Source organism: Mesoplodon densirostris, chromosome 9 (genome assembly GCF_025265405.1).
Source record: "Mesoplodon densirostris isolate mMesDen1 chromosome 9, mMesDen1 primary haplotype, whole genome shotgun sequence".
NCBI lineage: Eukaryota > Metazoa > Chordata > Mammalia > Artiodactyla > Ziphiidae > Mesoplodon > Mesoplodon densirostris.
Window position 1 is genome coordinate 28,151,671 of NC_082669.1, and position 27,096 is coordinate 28,178,766.

The following is a 27,096-nucleotide window of genomic DNA, read 5'->3' on the forward strand; positions in this document are numbered from 1 at the left end:
TATCACACGTGACGCTCCCCAAAGGAGAGGAATGTGCCCAGGAGGGAGGGAGGAAGGCCTTCAAACCTGGGTTACAATTCAGGAACAAAGAAAGTCATCAACACACGATAAGGAAACTGGCAGGTCTCTGGGCAAAACACGGCAACTCTGAGCCACCTGACACATTCCCAGCTCTAAACCTGAGGGCCACGCAGTGCTGTTATTTTTGCTTTCCGTTTACTTTTTTAAGAGGGGAGGGGAAGGCAGAGCTCTGTCTTATTATAAAAGCAATACAAATTGTGTCAAATGATGGAAAAATTCAGAAAACTGCTGGAAGCAGGGAAAGGTCTACACCCCTTCCACTGCTCAGAGCAAAAGCCTATTCTGGTGAATCCCTTACACTCGTTTTCTGTGTACATTTAGCATATACATAAATTCTGTATTCTGCCCTTGTTAACGAGCATTAAAACAGGCAATTCACCATGTTACTAATTTTTTTTATCCTAATGGCTGCAAAATATTCCAACATATGGAATACAGTATGCATATATATACCATATATACCATAACTTATACTTATGCAATCTTAAAAATTTCCCCCTAAATCTTTGCTGTTAAAAAGAATAATAGATGGAGAGGGAGTACATGGATGTACAGAGGTGGCAGGAGGGAGATCTTAGAGGTGAAAATGTTCTGGATTTGATCGCAGTGGTGGTGACACAAATCTACATATTTGAGATGGCACAGAACCACACACACACACACACACACACACACACACACACACACAGCTGCTACACATAAACCCAGTGGAAGTTGCATGCAGTCTGTGGATGGTACCAATGTCAACTTCCTGGCATTAATATTTTACTACAAGTTATGCAAGACAGCACCGCTGGGGAAGACTGGGTCAGGGGTATGTAGGATCTCCCTGTATTATTTTTGCATTTTCCTGTGAAGTTATAACTATTTCAAACTAAAAAGTGTTAATAAAAAAAAATAAGCCGCGGATATGAACAGTTCCTAATACCCGTCATTAAGTCATATTCCACAAAGATTTGCTACAAACCCTTTCTGCACGAGCAGGATAAGCATCGTGGACATTTAACAAAACTCAGAATATAAAGGGCTAAGATCCATACCTTTGGGTTAAGCTTAGTCAGGTCATATCTCTTTTCCGAAAGGTTTAACACCTACAAAGGGGAAATAAGAAGCTATTAGACTAATCATTGTCCTCAGAGATCAAAGAGGATACAATTGCATTCTCACACGCTATTTGCCTTCTAGATAGAGAGGATTATAAAAGATTGAAACGTACAGATGTGTAATTGTCACAGAATGAAAAGCAAACAAAATAAACAAATAATGACAGCATACAGATCCTACGGAACTGGACTTGGCCCCAGAGAGCTTGGGCTTCCTCAGAGGAGGGAGGTGCGGGAAGGAGGGCACCTGGTCCTCAGGGAGCCCAGGCCCTGACACCCCGAGGCAGCCCAGAGACCCGTGCGCTCACGGAGAAGCAGAGCTGCCTGGGGAACCCGACCACACCTTGAGGAAAGGAACAAATAAGGGCGACACTGGAGCAGAAGGGGCTCCCCGTCCTTCTCTCTCCAGAGATGGACACTGTGGAGAGCTGAGAGGAGGGGTGCTCCTGGGGTGAGGGCCCACGGTTCCTCTACCCCAGAACAAGCTGTCTCCTCCTACACCCGTGGACCATGGGCCCCGTTAGAACCTTCTTCAGAGGGCCGACGCCTGTGGCCTCACAAGACAGCTGTGGGCAGGGAGGTGTTCTGTCCGCACAAGCACCTGTCAGGGCGCACAATTCAGACGTACACGGGGGAGGAGATGCACTCACCCCGGGTTCTGAACTCAGGAGCCACGGAAGACACACAGGCGTGTCTTTCTTCAGATTGTTCAAAAAGGTCCCTGTCCCCAAACAAGGTGAGCGCCCGCAGCCTCGCCATTTCGCAAGGGGGCCTCTGGCCGGCGTGGAGGGAAGAAGTGCCCCAGCTCCCGGGGCTCAGGCCCCAGGCCCTCGCGGGCTCAGTGAACAGCGAGCGGGGCAGGAAGGACAAGGCGTGGAGGGGACCCCCTCCTGGGCCAGGTGTCAGGACGAGGACACCGTTCCTGCAGGGCAGGTGGCTCTGGGAGTGAGGAGGGTGGGCTGGGGTGATCTCAGGGGCTAGACCCCGCCTTCCCTGCCTGTCACCAGGCCATGCTGAGGACGCGCGCGGGCAGGCGTCGGCAGGAGAGGCCGCTGGGCCCCGCAGGGGCTGCTGGAAGCCACCCGGAGGTCACCTCCCCCTGCTCTGCTGCCAGGGCCACCCGCCCAGCCCTTCTAGTCATCTGAGGAGGCTGATAAGGATGACAATAACTACCTTGTCGTTTAGGGTAAAGATTACCTGCCTCGTGGAGATAAAGAGGCCTTACAGGTGCGGGTCTGGAGAGGAGCGAGAAGCTGTCATTTAACTCAAAGAATGGAAGACGGAGCCGCAGGGCCCCCCTGCGGGACCGGCACCGGCCCGGAGGGAACACACAAGAGCAAGGGGCGAAGGAGGCCGTCCAGGAAGACTCTGCTCTCCCGCGTTTTTCCTCAACTGGGGGCTCCATCCGACAACCTCACGTGTGTTTGAAATGGGGCCAGGACAGACGCTGGCTTCTGGATGCCCACCCTCCGTCCCCTGATTCACTTCAGCAGGAGGGAAGGAACGGGGCTTTGGAGACGGGGCCGCCAAGCCCAGCAGCCGGGGCAGAAGCCAGCGGCCCTTGGGGCCCAAGTGCGGAGCCCAGACGCCCCAGACCACTGCGGGCCGTGCGCGACAGCCCGTGCGGCCTCCGTGCGGTGCGTCCCCCACCCCGGCACCTGTCTCCATCCACCAGGTCCCCAAGGGCGCTGAGCTGCGGAGTGACCGGCCTGCCTTCCCGCCCGCAAGCTCCTCAGTCCCCGCACGTGGGCGCTTCCGCCAAGTTTCAGCAAACTCAGTGTCCCCCAAGGTCCCCACCCTCGGTGTCCCCTCACCGTCCTCACGCTCTGCGTCCCCGCTCACCAGGTAGTTGTCCCCATGCTTGGACCGCAGCATGCGCGTCACCTCCTGCAGGCTGTGCAGGTACGACTCCTCAGAGCAGCCCGCGGGGAAGGACACGGCAATGATGCGCTCGGTGATGTAGGTGAGGTCCAGCTCGCGGCCGTCCTCCATGGCGGGGCTCAGCCCTGCAGGCCTGGGAGACACGCGGCAGGCTGTCAGGGGAGGGGCCAAGTGCCAGGACAGCAGAAGGCCAGGGACATTCACTCGCTGTTCGCACCTGGACCTGATTACAGGCATCTGGGAATTTACTGTGCCCCATCCCAGGAGGGCACACATCTCAACTTCCTTAATGGTCATGACTGGGGCACTACAAGCTACGAGCAGGGAATACTCAGAGGAAGAGAGGCTCGTTGCAGAGCAGCAGGCCTGATGGGGAGCCTGCAGAGGGAGGGCCTCAGTGGGCGGGCGTCGGCTCAGAGAGCCTGGACCTTGGAGGGAGGAGCCTTCCTTGCTCTGGGTATCAGGTCAGGAGTAGGCAGCAGGGGAGAAGCCCATGAGACGGGGATGGCAAAGCAGAGACACCTGCAAGTGACTCGTCACGTCTGCATGTAGCATCCTGGGGCAGGTGTGGAGGGCCCGCGGGCCCAGGCAGGAGGCTGGCCTGCCCTGCAGGGGGGATGAGCTGGGAGGGAATCTCAGCAGCTGGGAGGCAAGCGCTAACGTCTCTGGGAAGGGCTGTGCGCAGGCTCTGCTGAGACGGCGCGTGGGTTAACCCAGGGCGTGCGGACAAGGGCAGGCATCCGGTATGGGAGGATGGGGCCTGGAGGAGGGTAAAAACGCCAAGCAGTGAAGCCAGCAGAGGGGAGGGCTGCTGGTGTGGGGAGAGCCCGGAGCCCGGTGAGCCCAGGATAATGCTTCCTGCACGCAGCATCCAGGCTCTGCTTCCCTCATCACTAGGACGGTGCTCTGGGGACCACGGGCCCCAGAGCCCCTCACAGGAGAGGGCCCTAGGACTGCGGGTGGTGTCAGGGATGGAAGGTAAAACATCCAGCGGAGAGGTGCCGGGGTCAACCCCAAGACAGTGACAGCCCACAGTGAAACCACAGAAGGGTGCAGGATAGTCACGGGAGAGCGGTTTTAGTCCATCAAATTCCCCACCACCAGCTTTAGGGGTTTGTAGTTGCTGTTTGTTTACTACTCTTGTTACAGGTATTCCTCGCCTAATTCTGAAAAAATTTTTTAAATACACCAAATGGTTTTAACAAACTTCCAGGCACCCAATCATCCAACTTCAAAACTGACACAGAGCCAACCTTTTTCCATCCATACCCCCTGCTACCTCCGTCACTTTGATTGCATTGAAGAAATCCCAGATATTATATGTCATTTCACTTATAAATATTTTTGCATTTATTTCTAAAAGACAAAGATATTTTTAGAAATATCTACAATGCCATTATCATGCCTAAAAGAAACAATATCTTCAAATACCCAGTATCATAAATGTATTTTTTTAATTGGTTTATTCGAATTCAAACAATCACCAAGATTTTTCTTCTCTACCTGATGCATCAGACATGAATGTAAAAGAGTTTTGTTTACTTTAAAAAATCAAATCACATTTTCTGACACTGGTATTAAAAAACAAAGAGTTCATCCCCTGTGATACAGTCAATTCTGGAACTCCCGCAATGTGACGTTTCACATTCAAATCACAGCTACACAATTATTTATTGAATGTTTCCACAACCAGTGTTTCTAATGCTGGGAGATTACATCCAGAAAGAGACATAAACATGATATTTATCACTTTTGAGCATTTATCTTGTTTTTTTTTTTTTTTTTTTTTTTTTGCGGAGCATTTAGCTTTAAAAGTGAAAACGACATTAAGATTACTACAGAATAAAATAACACGGTGCCCAGGCTTCCTCTGTGAGATCTGACCCAAGGCCAGAGGCACACGAGTTTCGGTGATGGACACTCACCTGGATGGTTTGTCGCAGCACAGAGAAGCAGGTGGTGAGGATGCCCCCGGAGTCTGCAAATGACAAAACAAGGGTCATTCTCAAGTCCCCTGTCCTGCCAGCCCGCACACCGCGAACCTCGCCGAGAAGGAAGGATGGGAGCCCGATCCTCTGTTTCATCATAAATGGTTAAGTCAGACCCTGGAACCACTGGCTCATCTTATCACCCGGGAGGGTCCACAGCTTATCAGGTCATCTCGGCCCTAAGACTCCAGATCCCAAGTGACACAATTCCATTAACCAACAGCAGGACGGCTTCCCACGTGGGACAGCACAACAATCCCCTGTCAGGGCAAAGGTAAGCGGTCCCAGCACATGTAAACGCTCGTCCTGCGTGTCCTGGTATACAGGAGGCGCTCAGTCAACATCGGCCATTATTACTGTCTTTATTGTTAGTATTGATATTTACTTGAAAGAACCAGTTAATGACTTTGAGAGAATTCTCCATTTTTTCCACTCCTTTTTTTAAAAAGCTTATCCAACAGGGAAAAAAAAACCTCAGGTTACAATTACTTTACAGTTTACATAACCCTTCCCCGTGTGTGTGTGTGTATGTGTGTGTGTGTGTGTGTGTGTGTGTGTGTGTGTGTGTGTGTGTGTGTGTGTGTTGTAAGGGTTATGTTATACTCTAAGGCTATATATACACTCTCTCAGGAGATGCATCCAGCAACTTTGTGAGAAGGAATTAAGCAACTTTGTGAGAAGGAATTATCCCCACATTTCAGAAGCGGGGAAACCGAGGCTCCGAGAGGTGTGAGGTCTTGTCGAAGATGGCAGAGGGGGAGGAGAGCCCAGACGTCCCCGTCTCATCTCCCCGAATGCCTTCCTCTCAGGAGGCGCCTTCCTCTACTGCCTTCTGTGAGCTCCTCCCTGCCCGCTGCATCAAATATATTTTTTAAGGGCTTCCCTGGTGGCGCAGTGGTTGAGAGTCCGCCTGCCGATGCAGGGGACACGGGTTCGTGCCCTGGTCCGGGAAGATCCCACATGCCACGGAGCGGCTGGGCCCATGAGCCGTGGCCGCTGAGCCTGCGCGTCCGGAGCCTGCGCTCCGAAACGGGAGAGGCCCACGTACCGCAAAAAAAAAAAAAAAAAAATATATATATATATATATATATATATATATATTTTTTTTTTAAGTATTGGTGAAATGTAAACTGATTCAGCATTTTAGAAAACAGCTTGTCCGTAAATATAAAAAGCCCTTAAAAGGCCTGAAGCATGTGACTTAGCAATGTGAGGAATGACGCTGAGGAAATTACTGGAAAAGTCCGTGAGTCTCTATGGACAGGGGTGCTCACTGCGCTGTGATGTGTGTAACAGCAAAAAATAGACAACAGCCTAAGAGGTCAACCACGCGCCTCAGTTACATTAGATAAACCACGCTACCCTGCAGACGGCGACACACGTGTGGGCCTGGAGAGAGGCCGTGACCTATGACAGCAACAGCGCTGATGACCACAGACGGCCACATGGCCGCTCCCCGGTGCAGAGTATATGATTCACACACAGACCCACTCACTCCTATACATGCACACCTGGAAATGTGTGGCCAGAGTGCAGGCTGACAGGGCAGAAGTTTGCTTCTGGAATGTCCCGTTACATTTTTTCTTCTATGTGCATTTTTTTTCCTTTTCTGCTTAGAACATAGCTTACTTCTGTAACTGGAGAAAGAAAGTGTAATGCCTCCAGGGTCAGCTCAGATGAAGTTCCAGCTCCTGGTGTGGCATTCAGGCCTCGCAGCCACAGTCACAGAACTCAGACGCCCTCCTGGGAGGCAAACAGTGAGGAAGCCGCCAAGGGTGGACGCTGAGCATCTTGGAACAGGAACATTCCCGGCCCACCAGGGTCGCTGCACTGCGGCTGCAGGGGCCTGAGAGCGACCCCACCCTCACTATGGCCAGGTCACAGGACCTGACCACAGGGTCATCCAGCCTGTCCTTCCTCCCAAGGACCTCACCTCCCTTAGGACTCGACTACCAGTCTCGGCAGAGCATCAGAATCCTGACCAGCCGGCTTGAAGCTGGTTTTAAGCTAAGCAGGTGACTGCACTCATCACCGTGTCTGAGAGCCACTGTCCCCGGCGGAGACACACGGTGCCGTGTGCCGTTCCTTCAATTCATGCAACGTTTTCCATTTTGTTTTATCCTGTGAGTGTGTATAAGGAATGCACACAACATATCTGCAATATGAGACACGTACATAATTTATACATAAATAAACATAATGTATTGCATCCTATTACACTCCATTACAATTAAACGTTAAGTAGGTCTCAGCCCTGGGGGTGAGTACTCAAAGCTGACTGGAGACCACTGCTCTCAACTACCAACCAGCATAAAGCGATTGATTCTGTCTTCTGATATTTACAAACTTCTCTGCATTTTCACTCTGCAAACTCTGGTCTGTGCGAACACATGTGACAAAGCAAAGCAGGAGAGAAGACAATACCCTGGAAGGAGGGAAGGCCACGGGGGCCCTGCGGACCAGCCCCACCTGCTGATGTCCAAGCACTGACGTGACCAGGCCAAGCTGCCCGCCACCAGGCCACCCGCTCCTTGCTGCTTAGCTGGAGAGGGAACTTCCCTTGTCATTACTGACCCACAGAAGCTGAGTTTCAAGGGGGCCACAGAGACTCCTCCAAAAGCCCCATCCTTCCATACTCTCTCCTGGTTTGACTTGAAGGTCCAAGAGAACCATTTTAATTTTGCTCTGTAATTCCCCCAGAATTAGCACAGGAGCGCGAGATACTTCCTGCTCCAGAAGGCACAGAGTTGGGCAGCTTCCGGGCCTTGGGAAACACCAGGCTCCAAGAGGGCAGTGAGGGTGGGCCTGGAGGGGTAGCACCCACACTCCCCGCAGCAGCCTCAAGGCTCAGCAGCTTCACAGAGGGTCCGAGCCAGCTCTCACCCCCAGCAAGTCCGGAGCTCCACCACCCTTTGCATGATGGATGTAAGCTAGATAGATGAGAAATACATAGCTAGATGGTAGATAGGTAGATAAATAGATTGGATAGGTGATAGATACATGATAGGCTTAGGTAGATAGATAGATGATAGAAACATACATATACACATATACGCATGAAAGACAATTAAACAAATACATACATACGTACAAGCAATGCAATCAGAAGGGCAGGCCCCGGCCTACCCTCCCAGCATTTCTCAGTTTCACCTGCAGCCTGAGCTGTGTCCTTTGCCAACTTACACTGAAGTAACACACACCCATTTAGGACAAGCCGACACCATCCATAAGCCTAAGTCTGTCAATAAAGGACGAACTCCTTGAAGGCAGGCCCTCTAATGCCTTCCAGTACCTGCCCCCATCACCTAACTGGATGGCGGGCTGGAACTGCCACATAGTGACTGTTCACCCCAGCCTGCCGGTGAGGCTCCTGGCCACTCCTTAGGTGGGGAGCACGCGGGGAGGAGGGCACAGCAGAAGCCTAGCGTGGAGGTGGGCTGAGGGACATCACATGAAGGGGATGCCGCTCAGGGGGGCGTGGCCAGTGCCAAGGCCCTGCGGTGGGACTGTCTGCATCTCAGGGACCAGCAAGGGAACCAGTGAGGCCAGAACAGGTACACAGGCGGGAAAGAGTGAGGAGGGGATCTCTAGGATGAAAAAGGGAGGCCCTCCGGCGAGTCAGGGCCCCCGAGAGGCTGGAGAGAAAGCCCCTGCACCCCACAGCAGCCAGCTGTGCCTGGGGAGACAGGGCCTGGGTCCAACGACCATGCAGCCCCCTGGGCTTCACTATGGAAGGCAGCAGTGTTCCATCAGCACGGTCCTGTAAGAGGCCACAGGTGACCGAGGTCAGGAAGCAGACCCACTCGTGGTCAGCCACCTGGTTCCCAGCAGGAACCCCAGGACTGAGATGTGATTCTCCTCACTTCACGGTTTGGGAAAAAGCATTCAGAAGTACTATTAGGTGTCTAGAATCACACAGTTAAGATGCAGTAGCAACTTCTGACACCAAAATTCTGGACTCTTTCGACCCCCCAGCCCCCAACGGTCCACAGCCCATCCTGCTCAGCCTGTCCCTGGGTCAGACTGGAATCAGTGAAGGTAGAGGAGCTTTTCCCTGGGGAGCTAGTCTAGCCCTACGCCTAGGAGGATAGAGAAACCGTGAGCAAGTGACCACTTCTAAGCCAGTTTCTGAGATCTGATTTGCACGAAATCCTGCAACGGGAGAAAATTTCATTCTGGGGCTGTATTTGGAACCAAGCGGATGATACGCAGGGGACGGGACCCCGGATACACTGGACAGAAGCCCCTTGGCTGCCCGGGGAGTTCTGCCATGAGCAGATAGCGAGGGGCAAGTCCCATGCCCAGTGGAAGGGGCCTGACCATGCCCAAACACCGTGCTTGTCAGGAAGGTGACATGTGATGTCTCTGTGAGTCTTTACTTGGAAGCAAAGAATTTATCTACCTTTGGGGCTAAAAAGCCAAAGTCTCCCTTTATCACCACAGTATATTTCATGCCTTAAGAATAACTGAGAGCCAACGTACAGAAGTTTCTTGAAGACAGTCCCTTGCTCACGAGAAACCCTGCATCCTGAGCTCGTGGAAGTCTAAAGAAGCCTCTCTACTTGTAGACCCCTGGCCCCCAGATCTGTGCTGCAAACGCCTTTTCTCTTGCTGTTTTGTAAGAAGAGAGCTCTCCGCCAGCCTTCCTGGGGAGCCTTCAGAGGCTGAGGGCTGCAGGCCCCCACCGCTCTCCGTAGACCTGTGCCAGCACCCCGGGTGATAGCAGCACAGCACCTCCCGTGTTCCTCCCGGTCTCCAGGGCGATGCAGCACCGTCCCCACCTGCCTCTGCCCTGCCCAGCCTCCTTCACCTGTGTCCCCTTTGGCACATGCTTATCACAGCTCTCAACTTCTAAATGTGCTAAGAAAAATAAGGGCAAAGGGAAGAGACACAGGCGGAATCTGTGCTAAAGGTTAAACATACGAAAGGTAACCCACAAAGCCTGGGCTGCTCGAGGGGCTGCTTCTCCTTAAAGGTGCTGCTTGAGGCCCAAAGCTCATCTGCTTAGACCACTATGTAGTCCTGGGACCCCAGTAAAGTCACTGGCCTCCCTGATAAAATGACAGCTTTGGATCCAGCGCTTAGAAGGTCTGGCGCAGCCCTGCAAACCCCGAGTCCATGGATCCGAGACAGTGAGGAGTGAGCCATCCACCAGATAAAGAATTAGATGACCTGCCCGGGGGCTCTCTTGTTTAACATATTTTTCAAATTATTAAAACTCATTTATTTTCCTAATGGGGTTATTTTTATATTTGAAATAGATGTAGCGATAGCAATTCTGCAGTCACGTGGCCATCTTTCAAGAGAGCACAGTGACCACCATGACATTTGCATGCCGACACAAACTTCTTTTATTAAAAGAGAACAGAGAGGGCTTCCCTGGTGGCGCAGTGGTTAAGAATCTGCTTGCCAATGCAGGGGACACGGGTTTGAGCCCTGGTCCCGGAAGATCCCACATGCCGCGGAGCAACTAAGCCCGTGCGCCACAACTACTGAAGCCTGTGCACCTAGAGCCCGTGCTCTGCAACGAGAAGCCATCACGATGAGAAGCCCGCGCACCGCAATGAAGAGCAGCCCCTGCTCACCGCAACTAGAGAAAGGCCGCGCGCAGTAACGAAGACCCAACGCAGCCAAAAATAAATAAATTAAATAAATTAATTAATTTAAAAAAAAAAAAAAAGAGAGAGAGAACAGAGACTGGTGCACCATTCGCCAAGACCAGAGGTAGCTCAGTCCAGAACACTTGGTGACACTGGCCCAAGTATCGCTGGGAGAGAAATGCTTTGCCACTGATAACGGCGCCTTTCTAAGAGGGCAGACCGCTGGAAGGAAGGCCGGGGTTCAGACAGGCACTCCACCGTCACTCCACCGTGTGGGAGCAGACGCGGGACAGCTACGTACTTCCAAACAACAGAGGGGGAGAACAGTGGGGTCCTGGCGGGGACTACCGGCGTGAAAAGGCCACGGGAAGCTCGCAGGGGACAAAGGCCAAAGCACATGTCCAGAGTGCGAGAGCAGCTGCTGCCCGGGCGCACACTCTGGGGGCCCCGCCCGGGTTGAGTAAAGACAGGCACCCACGGTGCCCAGCGGGGAGGTGGTCCCCTGCGCTCACAGACATGCGTGGTGTATGGGGCGGAGGGGGAGGCGGGATCCTCATCCACTGGGCAACACCATCTCCCAGGAGCCGCTGGCTCCCCAGGGCGGGTGGGGCTCCGGGCCCCTGGGCCCCAGCTGACCTGAGGCTTTTACTTGGTTCAGTCAGACATCCTGCACCACCTCAAATCTACACCCAAACCTCTGCTCCCCTGACAGGATGCCAAGAATTACTAGGGGCCCTTGTATCTTATACTTTTTCAAGGAAAAGATGTAGTCGATGCATGACAGTCAACAAACACCCTGAAGACCTTACTCTGGATGCAAAATGTGCCGTCGAAGGCTTTGGAGGAGGGTGCTGCAGTCACACCAGCAACCGCGTCCAGGCCAAAGGACTCCAGGCTCCGTGTCTCCAATAATCACTCATGAGAGGCGGATCACTGGCTTCCTACAGGCTTCTACGAAAAGTGCTTAACAAATCCAATGCAGCAATGACACAACACCAACGCCGCGTCGCCAAGGGCCCCAGCAGAGCCTAGGGGACAACCTGAAAGGCTTATGTGAGGGATCGGATTCAGGGTGCAGAGACAACAGCTGCTATAGGCCGTGTGCCCTGTCACCCTCCCAACGCAAAGGGCAGGAAAGCGGAGGGGAAGACATTCGGAGCGAGCCCCGCTACACAGCAGGTAAGCAGTGCGGCCTGGGCTAGAACCATGCCCACACTCCTCACCATGGCCACCCTCGGGGCATCTCCCGGAGTCCCTTCCAGCCCTGGCGGCTGTGAACACAGGGCCACACAGAGACAGCCAGCTGACCCAAGGCCAGGGTTAGCCACACAGGCTGTCCCTGCATTACCAGGCCCTGCTCTCCTTCAGATGAAGGCCTCTAAGTACAGGTAACAGAACCCTGAATGCTCCAGCTGTGTGACCTTGAGCAGGCAGCATGCCCTCTCTGTGCTCTATGCTCCTTACCCATAAAATGGGCTGATAACTACAGCAACCTTCTCTGCAAGGTTGTTGTGGAGTTCAAGCAGCAAAGGCCTGTCACAGACCCAGAACAGGGCCCAGCACAGAGTAAATGCATTATTAGCATTTACAGCGACATAGTCTCATGTGTTTTCTGGGAAAGCATGAAATGGGGTGAAAGGAAAATGAGAACAGAGAAAGCAGTGCCTTAATGAGAACCACTCAGCGGTCAGTGAACGCATGTCGGCAGAGGAGGGGAGGCCACGGACACTTCCCCGTGAAGACACAGCAGCACCCATCTCTGTCATAAGCACACTTAGACACACACACACACACACACACACACACACACACACACACACGGTGGACAAATCAAGCCTGTGTCGCAGGGGTTGATGCTAATGCGGTATTCTCATGTCCCCTTGCCACAGGGTAAAGGGTGGGGACTGGCCTGGCTCAGGAGGCCCTGGGTGAGCCCCAACCCAGCAGCCTACCTCATGGAGTCTCCCTCACTCTCCATCCTCACCTCACAGCCCTCCTTTCAGTTCTCCCAACACATTCGCTCCCTCCTGCCCCAGGGCCTTTGCACATGCTCTGCACCCACTTATTCAAGCCCCACCTGCATCTCTCAGCTCAGATGTCATCTCCCCAGCAAAGGGGCCCTGTATGCATGTTCTGTCTACCTTGGTCTTCTCGACCGCACTGACCTCAACTGCACAGAAATAACCAGGGTGTGAATTCTTGTCTAAGCTCTACATTCCCCCCTTGAAGACACAGCAGAGGTACTGGCTGCTGGCTCCCAGATGCAGCTCAGCCCTGGGAGCGGTGTCCTGAAGGCAGTAGGCAGCAAAACACAGAGGTCTGCAGGATAAAGGAAGGAATAAACCAAGCGCTAATTTCAAAGAGTCAGAGGGGTGATCTGGCCATTTTAAGAGGCAGGGGGATACTGTTTTACATTTCAGCAACGAATATCTAGCTAGCTTTATTTTTAGGATAACAAAAATAAAAGGGGGGACTTCCCTGGTGGTGCAGTGGTTAAGAATCCGCCTGCCAATGCAGGGGGCACAGGTTCGAGCCCTGGTCCGGGAAGAGCCCACATGCCACGGAGCAACTAAGCCCGTGTGCCACAACTGCTGAGCCTGTGCTCTGGAGCCTGCAAGCCACAACTACTGAGCCCACATGCCACAACTACTGAAGCCCGCACACCTAGAGCCCATGCTCCACAACAAGAGAAGCCACTGCAATGAGAAGTCCACACACCACAACGAAGAGTAGCCACCGCTCACCGCAACTAGAGAAAGCCTGTGCACCGCTACGAAGACCCAATGCAGCCAAAAAGAAATAAATAAGTAAATAAATAAATTTATTAAAAAATAATAATAATAAATAAATAAATGGGGTACATTTACTATTTAAGTGGCTTAAACAGATTCATCATCTAAAAGAATAGTAGCTGGGCTTCCCTGGTGGCGCAGTGGTTGAGAGTCCGCCTGCCGATGCAGGGGACACGGGATCGTGCCCCAGTCCGGGAAGATCCCACATGCGGTGGAGGGGCTGGGCCCGTGAGCCATGGCCGCTGAGCCTGCGCGTCTGGAGCCTGTGCTCCGCAACGGGAGAGGCCACGACAGTGAGAGGCCCGCGTACCGCAAAAAAAAAAAACTTTAAAAGAATAGCAGCTGAAGAGTAGCAACTCTCTACACCACCACAAGGTTATAACATATGGAATCAATGAAAGGGGGGTGGTTGGTTATTAGGAAGAAATTTTCCATTGAACAGCCAGGTGGTGAAGCACCAACTTCAGACAACCCAGTGACAGTAAAGTACAGCCTGTCCCCACAGACTGTCAAGTGTGGGTTCTGCTCACTGGCTGGGTGGGACTCATATGCGGCGCCCACCCAGGTACTGGCTACAGTGACACGCGTTCTCACCAACAGGATCCTCCAGATCACCCTGTGGAAGCATTCGATGAGATCCCTGCAAGACGAGGAACCGGAGCAACGGCCTTCCTCTCCAGGCACACTGCCGACCGTACCGGGGAGCTGGTCGCAGCTCTCACCAGGCTCACTCCCCGCTCCCGCTCACGGGGTGAAGGGTGGCACTGGGATCCCTGGGCTGGAGCAGGTGAAGGCTGCACCCCTGCTTCCCACCTCCCCTCGCCCCCTCTGGCTTTCGGGTGAAGAGCAAAGAAAGAAAGACCTTTAGTGAATGCCATACCGGGAACTTGGCAGGGCCTGAGGACACATCAAGGGTGCCAGCTTCCCCAGAGTTGCCGGACCTGTGTGCTGGTCCCAGGCATGCTGACCAGCCCTGAAACTTGCGTTGTGAAAGGTCTTATAAAAAGGAACAAAAGGCACGTTGCATAACCAGAGCCAGATTCACAAGGAAGCACGGGGCTTGGTGGCAGTGCACAAATGTCACCGCCAGGCAGGGGACTGGGGAGGGGGCTCCATTAAGGAGATCAGCTGAAACACCTCTATACATTCTGTGTTTGTTTCTCCAGGAAAATGGAGTTAAAAATACATTTTAAAACATTTTGAGAGACCTCCCTGGTGGTCCAGTGGCTAAGACTCCACGCTTCCACTGCAGGGGGCATGAGTTCGATCCCGGGTCAGGGAACTAAGATCCCGCTTGCTGTGGGGCAGAGCCACAAAAAAATAAAAATAAAAAATTGAAAGGCAACAGGTACCCACATCCAGTTCAAATATAAAGGCATTCATTTGTTCACTCATTCATTCATTCACTCACCGCCCAGATGGCAGGGTGCAGGGGTGATGTGCACCTGCTTTGGAACCCTAACGCCTAGGTGAGGCCCCAGCTGTCTGACCTTCAGAAATTACCTCTCCGTTACTCAGTTTTCTCATCTGGAAAGTGGAGGTATTGGGAGGATTCAATAAGGAAACACGTGCAGAGCTAAGAACAGCACCTAGCAGGTAATACGTGCTAAATAAATATCAGCTTTGCACTCAATCCTTGTATTTGGGCACCAGGCAGGGACTGGCCCCTGAAACACAACTTCCCCACAAGCCCACATCAAACACAGTAACCACCCAGGACCACAGCACCATTCAGAAAAATAAGACTCTGGGCAAGGAATCTTCCCAAAGTCAGACAGCCAGCAAGACACCATTCCCTTCCAGAACGAGAATACCAGAAAACAAATTCATTATCAGGACTGCCCACGTTAAGAATTTTTTTAGGATTGCCCACCTTAAGAATTCTTTTCTTTTCTTTTCTTTTTTTTGCGGGCCTCTCACTGTTGTGGCCTCTCCCGTTGCGGAGCACAGGCTCCGGACGCGCAGGCTCAGCGGCCATGGCTCACGGGCCCAGCCGCTCCGCGGCATGTGGGATCCTCCCAGACCGGGGCACGAACCCGTGTCCCCTGCATCGGCAGGTGGACTCTCAACCACTGCGCCACCAGGGAAGCCCAAGAATTCTTTTCTTAATGCTCCTACAGGTGAGCAGCGATTACGATGAATTACTAGAAAATACACACCCCTCTTAAGTTAGGAAACTAAGGTAACCCCGAAGCTCAACTATGAGAAGCAAGGTTTCGTTCACACTGAGATTATGTCTGTGCTGATGTGTCACCAAATACTCAGAATTCTGAGCTGCGTAGGCTGGTCTGAACCATAAGAGGCTGATGAAGGAAGGGAGGGAGGCGTCCACAGGGCAGGAGGGTGGAGACAGCGCTTTCACAATCAAGTCTTATGTCCCCAGAGGGGTTGATGGGAAGAGGTCCTCAGCTCGGGCAGTGGCCGCCCCCAGGAAGCAGAGGGCGGGGGCCAGGGTCAGGGCTCGGCGCTCCACGTAACTTTCACTGCCCCATCGCCACCAAGCGAGCACAGGGGCAAACAGAGGAGAGACGCCAGGGGCAGACTCAGTGCCAAGTGCAAGTGGAGGTCCCTCTGGGGAGGAACTCACTGTGCTGCAGAGGGGCACGGCCGGCTTCTCCCTGCAGAAGCAGCCCCCTCCCTGCCGCTGGCCTGAGGCAGGCGGAGGAGTAGTGACAGGAGGGGCGGCTGGGAGCGCAGCCTCAGGGCTGCAGCAGGGGGGCCCCAGCCCCACAGCGGAGCAGAGGGTAGGGCTGCGCTCGGGGCAGGGACGCGGGCTCTGGCTGAGGGCTGCCTGCCCGGGCCCTGCAGGGACCAGAGAGGGACCAGGAAGGACCACACAGAGCAGGGGGCTGCGTCCTGCTGGCACTGCCGAGTCCCACCTCCCTGGGCTGCAGAAAGGGCGGGCCCAGCGCTGCTCCCCATCCTCGTAAGTTCCCCCAGGAAACTTGCTGGGGTTCCTGGGAAGGCAGGTGTCCCAGAACCTAACAGGTGCGTGCCCACCCGCCCGCCTGCCCTCCTTCCGTCCTTTTTAAGTAGCACAAAACCAAGAAACAGACACACAAACAAAGTCAAAGAGCATAGCTGGACCAGAAAGAAGAAGCAGGCGCCATAATACCTCCATTAGCTCCTGAACTGTCACGCTCCTTGGGCTCCGAGTTTCCAGGAGGCCAAAAGGAAAAAGGAGGTGGTGGCTGGACACACGTCAGACCGTGGGGAAAACCACGGGTGAACAGGTGGCCCAACCTGTCTGAGGCTGGATTCAACTTACTCACTGGACACCCGGAACTACAAGAGGAAGGACAGCCAGTGCCGGGCCGGGAGCGACCGAGAACCAGAGCCCCATCCCCCACTTCAGAACCAGAGCCCCATCCCCCACTTCGGAACCGGGGCCCCATCTCCCACTTCAGAACCGGGTCCCCATCCCCCACGTCAGAACCACCCTCCCCTTCCCAGCTGTCTACCCTGGAGGCTGTCTGCTGGATTTCATTTTATGAAATGGTCGGATATGTTCCTTAAATTGAGAGGGAGATTCATGTAGGCCCATTTTATAATTACATCTAAACAGGCATTCTTTTATTTTTTATCAATTATTCCGTAACAAGGACATTTCATTGCTTCCCATAGAGGACCACGGGGAGGGTTGTGGGAGGCTCTCTCAGTCCTGTCCCTGGAAGGATGGCCGAGGAGTGGAGGGGTCCGCTCTGGAGGAAACCACGTGGGGTCTCCTTCCAGGCCAGACGCAATGGAGGCCCCGAGCTGAGGGGCTCCAGTTTCTGTCTCAGGCCGGCTCGGTCCCCACAGGACGGCAGGGGCTTCCTGAGAGGGGCCGCGGGGCTGAAGGGTAATCGGGCCACCTGTCCCTTTACCTGTCACGTCAGCAGGATTTTTAACTCTTCTGAGCATCGGTTCTCACCTCTGTGAAATGGGTCAACGATGGCAGCCTCCTGGCTCCATGAGAGGACCGGAGAAGTCCAGAGGCACCTAGCCCCGTGTCTCATGGAGGTATCAGCTCAAAGCCAGACTCTTCACCATCAGGGGCCCCAGAGGGAGAGACGGTCCTAGCCCAACTCCCGCATTTCACGAGTGAGAGACGTGATTGGGAGGGGAGGTGCACTCTGGTGGGGGAGCAGATGGGGCCAGGTGTGGTGCCCCAAGGACAGGCCGTTTATTCCTTACTCCGTGGTGATGGAAAGCACACCAAGCCTGGGGATCCAGCTCTCAAAGACACCATCAAATTCCCAACAGGAGCATTCTCGGTGCCAGCCAGGGATATTAAAAGTGCAGGAAGAAGCAGCCCAGGAGTGACCTGCAGCCCCAGGAGAGACCAGACACAGTCTCTAGAAAGTAAGGACCTGTGTGATTATCCCTGGGGTAGTGTCACCCTGGGAGGGCAAGAGCTCTCTGCAGAGAGAGGGCTTCAGCAGCAGTGATGTGAGGCCACTCCGGGTGGTACCCAGTGGGGCAGTGTCCTGTCCTGCAGGCCCATCCTGCCCCAGTGCCCAAGCTTCCCACCAAGGATGGCCCCACTGAAATCCAGGGGTCCACAGGAAAAGGCAGGCCCCCTTTCTGGGAACATCTCTGAAATGGTGTTCCCTTTTTATAGGTGAGGATATTTCCCACATTTAAGTTGCTTAAAATGAAACAGAGAGGTAAATATAAGACTGTGAATGTGGAATTAAATGCTGGATGACAATGGATCACATTCAAGAAAAGACATGGACTTCCCTGGTGGCGCAGTGGTTAAGAATCTGCCTGCCAATGCAGGGGACACAGGTTCAATGCCTGGTCCAGGAAGATTCCCACATGCTGCACAGCAACTAAGTCCATGCGCCACAACTACTGAGCCTGCGCTCTAGAGTCCGCAAGCCACAACTCCTGAGCTCACATGCTGCAACTACTGAAGCCCACGCACCTAGAGCCCGTGCTCTGCAACAAGAGAAGCCACCGCAGTGAGAAGCCCGTGCACCGCAACAAAGAGCAGCCCCCGCTCACCGCAACTAGAGAAAGACCACGTGCAGCAACAAAGACCCAACGCAGCCAAAAAAAAAAAAAAAAAAATTTTTTTTAATAAATAAATAAAAGACAAACACATGTTGAATTAAAATGGAAGATGAGTCTTGGCTGGAGCAGCTGGGAAGCCACGTCAAAGTTTGGGTCCTACTGCTCACTGATTGGAATTAAACTCTGTCTTGCCCTCCAAGAACCAAATAAATGAGGTCACACCATAATTGATTGCCTCCCCCCACCAATCAATAACGGTCACTCCACTCACTCTGGAAGACAAATGCCTGCTACCCAGGGCTGCCCACTGAATGTTCAGAGCCAGCCTCCACAATCCTGTACTGCCCCATCCACCAACCAGGCCAGAGACTACCATGTCTGCTGGCTTCTGTCGCTGCCGAGTTTAAGGAAACATTGTGCAAACCGCTGAAATGTGAGCCTAAAAAGAAAGAGATCTGTTGTTGCTACAGACACGGGTGGGTGTTCACGTCCCCGGAAAGGCACAGTCATCAGAGCTCTCGACCTAACCAGGTTGTGTAACACCCAGGGCAAACTCAGAGGACTGATGTGGTCAGATCATCTCCTAAGTCTCCTTAAGCTTTCATAACACTTGGAGGGAAGTTCAGAGGACTCATTGTGGGTGTACGTTATGCAAAAACAGGACAGGGGAGCCTCAGCCACCGGACTGAACTCAAAGACAGGGCTATCAATACACCAAAGACACACGGCGACTGTTGTCTGTGTCGACGACTGTTGTCTGTGTCGACACAGTTAAATACTAAAGTGAGTCACGGTCAGGATTCTGCGGGTTAACTGACAGGTCAACTCAAGAACCACCTACACATTCTGATCATTTTTAATGACAGGTTTGACTGAATGTGAAAGCAAATCGACGGCATGTGACAATCCTCCTCATTACTATTATTATATGGAGAAGAGAAATGGTTAAAGCCACACACCCCAGACCCTATTCGAGCCCAGACCCATCCTAGTGTCTTCCTTGCACTATCTCTCATGACCCATATGGCGGCCCCCTGAGCTGGGAACCCTTAGCATCCCCACTTTGCCAAAAGGGAGCTGAGGACCACATGCCCAAGGTCACCCAGCCAGTGAGAAGCAGCACTGGGACTCAGTCCAGAGGCTACCATGTCTGCTCCCAAACCTGTTTATGCCAAATGCAGAAGAGGTTCCCAGCTCTTACTCACCATGGTGGGCCGCCAACTTCCCAACTACCCTAGCACCCCAAAAGCCAAGACCACTCAGCCCACCACCGCAGATTCCTCCCAGCTTGGCCTCTCCTCCTGCCCGCCTCTCAGGTTTGTATGAGAATTGCCCACTGCAGGTCCATGGGGAGGCAGCTGGGAAGTGGGCTAGGGTCTCTTCTTTCTGATGGGCAAGTCAGGGGAAAAGGTCTGAGGACCTAATCAATAACTCATCAACTGGGGACTCCCCTGGTGGCACAGTGGTTAAGAATCTGCCTGCCAATGCAGGGGACACAGGTTTGAGCTCTGGTCTGGGAAGATCCCACATGCCACAGAGCAACTAAGCCCATGCGCCACAACTACTGAGCCTGTGCTCTAGAGCCCGCGAGCCACAAGTACTGAGCCCGCATGCCACAACTACTGAGCCCACGAGCCACAGCTACTGAAGCCCACGCGCCTAGAGCCCGTGCTCCACACAAGAGAAGCCACCGCAATGAGAAGCCTGTGCACCGCGACGAAGAGTAGCCCCTGCTCACAACTAGAGAAAGCCCGTACATAGCAACGAAGACCCAACGCGGCCAAAAATAAATAAATAAATTTATAATAAAAAAAAAAAAAACGAATCAGTTGTAGTTCATTCAAGGTTGCCATGTTCTAGAAAGTCACCATGACACTGGCCAGCCTTCTTGTGCCTATGAGCACCAGCCATTGTAAACAGAAATCACTAACAAAAAGAAAAAAATGCAAAAAATGTGGCACTAAAAGAAATATACCTTGAAAAGGACACCTGTTTATTGATACTATTAGTCTGAGGTCTGAAACAAGAAGACACCTTGTACAGCCTCAGCTGGTGACGTGCCCACAGGCAGCTCAAAATTTGTGCCCTTCTGCGCACATCCCTGGACCACCACAGAATCACAGTGAGGGTTGATTTGTGGATTACAAATAAAGTTTAGTAAATAGGCAAGTTTGCAAACATAAAATCCACAAGCAATGAGGTGTGACTGTAATTTAATCTATTTAAATTTGTAGATGATTCAATCTTCGATTCACTTAAGAACTATCTGGAAAACTTCCCAATGCTAATGTCCCCACGTTTGTCACGATAACATTACGAAAAGAATCATAATCGCAGTCTGATCCAGTCATAGTTGTAAGTTTACGTGATATCATTTTTTTATACCAAGGGCGCCTTATGCTCCTTGGGAAGCTAAGCCCTGGAGTTCTCCTTCCTCTTTGGAAGGCAGAGGCTGACAGGTTGATGCTGCCACGCCTCCTTCTAAAGACACGCACTGTCTCTGCCAGAGCTTTGTTTCCACCTGAGGACTTCCGACGCCATGCACTGAGCCGCTTGGAGCGTTTTCTAGACAGAGACTCTGATGAAGCTGGCTCTGTGTTCTAGAACACGGACAAATGGACTACAGCATCGTCTAGGCAGGAGGGAGAGGAGACGGGCATCAGGAGGTGAGACACTGTTCCCAAGAGGAAGGGATCTCGGTGAGGCAGCCCAGCCCCACCCCCTCTCCATCCCCCTAGGCTGCACTGCAGCATCCTCAGTCATGCCCACGCCCAGCTCGCACAGCCCGCCAGGCTCGCTCAGAGTGGCCGCACCCCTGGAAGACATCTCCTTGTAGAGCAGGTGCTCAAACTTCGGCGGGCAGCACAGTCACTCGGCAGGCTTAGGAAAAGAGAGATCTGGGGTCAGGGGTGGGACCAGAGGATGTGCGTTTCTAAGTTCCCAGATTTATGCTGCTGCTGTTGTTCTGAGATCACACTTTGAGAACCACTGACTAAATAAACTATCTGTGCATTGCTTGGTTTGGACTAAAACCTTGTTATCACATACTCTGCTGGCTTCGCTAAAGCAACCCTCGCTGTCGTTTTCACTCAGTCCCCTAATCTCCCAATCACATTCGGAATGACCACTGCAGCAGTGTTGTCAGCCTCTACTTGAATATCCCCAAGGACAGGGAGCTCACCACCTCATACACCTCCAAGTCCATTTTTAACTCTTAATTTTCCAAAGTCCTTTGTCACATTGAGTCTAAATCTGTGCTCACTCAACATCTGTACCTCAGCCATGAGCAAATCATATTGAAGTCCCCTCTGGGGACGAAGATGTATGATTTTCCCAAAGAGAAGAGTAAGAATGCACTTGGCCAGTTTGAAACTAACTTCATGTAGAATGATTGTTTTAAAAAGGCTTTATGGGGCTTCCCTAGTGGCGCAGTGGTTGAGGGTCCGCCTGTCGATGCAGGGGACGCGGGTTCATGCCCCAGTCCGGGAGGATCCCACATGCCGCAGAGCGGCTGGGCCCGTGAGCCATGGCCGTTGAGCCTGCGCGTCCGGAGCCTGTGCTCCGCAACGGGAGGGGCCGCAGCGGTGAGAGGCCCGCGTATAGGAAAAAAAAACAAAAAAACAAAACAGGCTTTATGAAGCAAACATTGCCATTTTAGAAAACGATGTATCACCTCTGTGTCACGTGCTGATGAAATCAGCAGGTTTTCAGTGAAGAATTTCATCAAGCAGACACAGTGTTCCTTCCAGATGTCAACTAGTCAGGAGGCCACACTGGCCGCTGGTGGGCAAGCCTTGAGCTCTCAGGTACTGGAAGATAACTGGGCAGGATGGGGAGCTGGCAGCGGATCTCGAAACATGGGGGACGATTCATATGATGAAAAAGTTACTGGCCACTGGGCCTCAATCACCAGCCCACTGAGCTCTGTGCCTATATTACTTGCATCCTGCACAATAACCCTGGGATGTGGAGACCAGGGTCCTGAGCTTCAGGTACCACCAGCTTCCAATCCCCACAGCTCCTCACTGAATCACTATAAAGCCAAACCCAGACATCACATCACTTCATCTGATAAGTATTTCAGCATCTTTAGAATGAAGACTTTTCAAAAAATACAACAAAATACCAGTATCATTAGCAATATATTCCTTATTGTAAAGCAAATATGAAATCATGTTTGTACACAAATATGGACTCAACGTTCAAATGTCCCTGTCTCACACGTTTTGTTGTGGTTTTGTTTTTTCACAGTCTGATGGTTGTGAATCAGGACCCACATCAAGTCTTACAATGTTTATTTAACCTGTCTCTCTTCTTTCCTTGGAGGAACACAGGTCCCTCCTCCTCTTCTTGCAGTGTATTTGAAAACAACTGGGGTTCTTTTTACCCAGTAGGATTTCCCCATTCTGATTTTGCTGACCCCTCTGGAAATATTTTTCAGATCGCTCTGGCCCTGTATTTCCTGTAAGCTGTGGGTGGATCTGGGCTTGCTGTGATTCTGGTTTGCTTTCTGGTAGGGACTCGGCCAAGAGGCAGCCTGTCCTTCACATGAGGCCCACATGACCCCACCAGCTTCCTTTTTGTGAACAAGGAGGTTACAGAAGGTCACAGCCTAGAGCCAGCTGTTTAGTTATTAGTGGTCTGAAACATGGCCTGTTCTAACTCTATCACTCTCTCAACATTTGTTAGCGGAATTCCTCACCAAATAAAACTTCCTCCCTTCATCTATTTTTAACTCTGAGGTACAGTTCGTACAAGAAAAGAAGGTCAAATGCTTGATGGCTTCTCTTCATCAAATTTCACAAGTTGGTTCTCTAACATCCCATCAAGGGTAACTAACAAAGTTTTGTTGCTTGTTTAAGTAAGTGCTTTTTAAAGTCTGTTGTATAGGTCAGAAAATGATGTCTCAAAGTCACACAGCTAACAGCTGTTACAACGCCGATCCGGGAAATGTCTGCACTCAGGGGCCCCGATCCCCAGCTCCACACCTGCTCTCCAGACCCAGTTCCGGAGACAGGCCCCTGTGTCCCTACGTTCCTTGGGTCCCAGGAGAGGGCCGGGGTGGAGGGCCCTAGGGCATATAGAACTTGGAGAAGAATCTGACTCCACACCCCTGGGCTCCCAAAATGACAGCCAGGGTCACTCGCCCCCTGCCATTGCTCCCGGGCAGAGATTTAAACTTGGGGGAGTTTGCCACTGTGTGAATTTTTTAAGGAGTACTCCTCTCGCAGGTAAAAATACACTCAGGTAATTCAAGCGCTATGGCAATATGATGCTTCTCCTTCGTCCCAATCCGGGGCATTAAAAAAATAAGCAGTTGTTTTTCCCCTTCAATAGTTACTGCTATTTCCACCAGTGATCACACAGAACGACTGTCTTCAAGCATCCCTCCCACACTTAAAACCTGTGACTGCTGTGGAACCAGTGTCATAAAAGAAAAGAAACAACACTCAACCTGAGTTTTCTGATCCACTGCAGACTTCCAGCCTTCGGACCTGGGGAGGCCCCAGTCACTCCTTGAAAACATTTCCCAAGGCCCTTCCCTGGGAGAGGAGCCATCACGCTGGAAGCTGCAAGGCCCTGGCTAGTTGACCGCTGTCACCCAAGAGCGCTGGGCGCGGGGAGCCCAGGACAAGGATGGACGAGTGGTGGAGATGCCACGCCGTGTGTGCCACACCTGGCGGTGGATGTGCAGGGGATGCTGACGTCTAACACAAGGACGGGAACAGACACGGGGAAGCAGTCGCTGGAGTGACCGCCTGCGGCTGGGGTGGGTTTTCATCTTTAGCCAGGCTCCGTGCTGCCCTGGATGCAAGCCGACCCTGAGTTCATGTGTCCCCTGCAGCCTTCTCGTCACACCTGCAGGCGGGCCTGGCGGCCAGCAACAACACGTAGCCACCAGCTTTCACACCCCAGCTACAAAGGGGGTGGCTTATGGTGGGGGTTTTTCTTAATTTGCGGAGGGTTGTCCCTCTTTCTCAGAAGGTCCCTGAACTGAAACTTAAGGAAAGGCTCCTGATGGCCGACCTGGAATTCCCACTAAGGCATTGCAAACGCAGGGCCTCTTCACAGGGCCACCTTCCCAGAAATCCTGACAATTCTACCCCCAAAGGTGAAAAAAGCCAGGGGCCTGGATGTTATTTCAGGTGAGGGAGGGAACAGTGAAATCAAAGCTAGTGTAGACCCAAGTTTGGCTTGGGGTCAGGAAAAGCTGGAGGCAAGTACCTCCTTCCTGGAAATCTACGGGAATCCACACCCAGCTGTGGGGATGGCCCAGGGCCGCATTTAGGAGCGGTGCTGACGGCAGCTGCAGCCAGAGGCCGGGCAAAGGTCAGGGCCCCCTTCCCGGAACTGGCTGGGCTCTGACCAGTCTGGCCTGGGTCCTGCTGATTCCTGGAAGGAATGGAAGGGGGTCTTCCCATTCCCACTGTGGGCTCACCCTGACTTAATGCCAGTCCAGCACCCCAACCTTCACAAAGGACTCTGAACTGAGAAAAGTACAACAAATGAGCAACTGAGAAATGAAGTAACGAAGTCATCAACCCAGCCCAGGAGCCCGGCCTGCTCTGAGATGCCCTGGAGGGGCTGGTGGGTGTCTGGATCACCAGTGCACGGGAACCTCAGGAACAGGGAGACCCCGGGCCGCATCTCAACTCAGTTGTTCAGCTTTTCCTCAACACTCCTCACTCTTCCCCCAAGCTGCAAATCCCCGGGCACTCCTGTCCATCCGTACTTGCTGAGAACACACAGAAGTAGCCAGCGTGTGCCCCCTCTCGGGTGCAGGAGCTGGGGAAATAGGGCGTGAGGCTCTCGGCGAGCAAACACAGGCCCTCCAGCAGCACCGCAGGGCTAGAACACCCTGCCTCTCCAGTGGAGATGGTGCCACAAGCTCTGGCCTCCCACCTGTTCCTCCATTTCTAGTTCTTGGGCATGCCCCAGCCCCCCGAGTCCAGGTGTGCTTGCCATGCTTCTCCCATCCTAACTGAGCCTTTCAGTCTCCACAGGCCCCTTCAATGATCCTCCATGGGGCTCCTCAGATGACCCATCCCTGTGTAGACAGCTTACTTGGAGCACAGCTATTAGATGACTTCGTTTCAAGGTTAAACTCTGGGAATGCAGCATCGTTTATACTTTGATTTCTGGGTCTCACCCGGCTTTTACCAAAAACATAGATGTTAAGTTTGGTTCTCTTGACCAAGTGGAAGACTTGGACTTTGATCCAACAGGATTCTTGAGACTTTACTTCCTAAAGATCAGAAAGATTAAAGAGCAAGGAAATTTGCAAGTCTCTGTTGGCCTGAAACAAATTAATATTGTGATTCTGGTCAAATACGTTCTTATGAGATATACAGCCCCTGAAGGGGCAGCTGTGCGTCCCAACATGCGTGTGCATGCACACGTGTACGTGTGTTTGTGACTTTCAGAAAACAGCATCCATCATCACTCAGCTATAAGACTCTGCTGTGGTAAGCAGATCCATGTCTATGCTTCTGAAGGTTTACTGTTGGGCAGCAAACAACCTATAAGCAGGAAAAACCAGCATCCAATCGAATACCTGCACTTACAGACGAGGACATGAAATTCGTACAGAGAGCCTGCTGTGGAAAGGAGCCAGCAGGAGGGACCAAGGTTCCATGAGCTGCGGTAACGCTTCTTTACAAATCAATATCTGACAGATAGAAACCTTGAAATGTGTAGCGGTTACCAAACTGCAATAAAATAAAGGGAATATCATCCGAGTAGATTCCTTTCCCTCTATCTCAAACTTCCAATTATCCAATTTGGTAGGCATTCTTTCTGAAATAATTCAATGCTTTTGAGAGAAGCTGTCATGCAGCCACTGGTGGGAAATGCGACACTGACAGGACATGCTCATGGGCATGTGTCCTAAACAGTCACGCCGCCTTCGTGCTAACCTCATCGTTCATCACCACTTCCTCTGACTTTCTGAGTTTAAGCAAACGATATTGAACAAAGTCCCAACACACACACATACACACACGCACTTGCACACGCATACATACACGTCAATACAAAGGTGTAGCTTTCAGAACCCAGGTTGGAAACTCCAGCCTCAGACAGTGTAATCTGATTCCTAAGGTCACCTCTGACAGAAACCACCCATTGCCTTCACTTTAATTAAACAAGGAGAAATAAAGCCATCTGAGTTCAGTAAACAGCCGACTCAAATTTCAGAAGCTATTCTTATACAACCTCTTCTCCAGTGGGAGAGACCACAATGGCCCGGCAAAACAATGGGTGTGTGCGTGCCAGCCGCCAGGTGAGGGCCTGCGTCCTCAGCGGAGGCCAGCACTGCTCCGACCGCTTCCTGCACGTGGCCCCGAAAGGCCGAAAGGCAGAGACATGGCCTCTTTCAAGGACGGCGGCTGCTCTGAAGAGAATGCACCTCTCAGACGCAAAGCAGCGCGGGGCTTCCGTAGGGCTGGATGCTCTGGGGAGGTGGCTGTGTGCTGCCCATGGGTGCGACTCATACACGTGGACTCACAGTGTCCCAGAGAAAGCTGCACTGGCACCTGGGAAAGAGTTTCCGTTGGTGCCCTGATATGAATCCACTCCCTTGGGTAGCACTGGAAAGGCAAAGATAAGATGGAAAAACAAACAGCACTGCCCCGACATCAATAAAAAGCTG

General features: G+C 52.4%; 1 protein-coding gene across 5 annotated transcripts in view; it reads right to left on the reverse strand.

Annotated features, from left to right (window-relative positions):
• TNS3 (tensin 3) overlaps positions 1-27,096 on the reverse strand; it is a 235,501-nt gene that overhangs the window by 127,834 nt on the left and 80,571 nt on the right. For all 5 annotated transcript variants that reach the window (XM_060107511.1, XM_060107508.1, XM_060107513.1 and 2 more), the window contains 3 exons: positions 4,991-5,043; positions 3,027-3,198; positions 1,122-1,172 (listed from right to left, as the gene is read on the reverse strand). In XM_060107511.1, coding sequence (XP_059963494.1) covers positions 1,122-1,172; positions 3,027-3,176 — 201 coding nt within the window. In that variant the 5' untranslated portion in view covers positions 3,177-3,198; positions 4,991-5,043. The remainder of the gene's footprint in view (positions 1-1,121; positions 1,173-3,026; positions 3,199-4,990; positions 5,044-27,096) is intronic.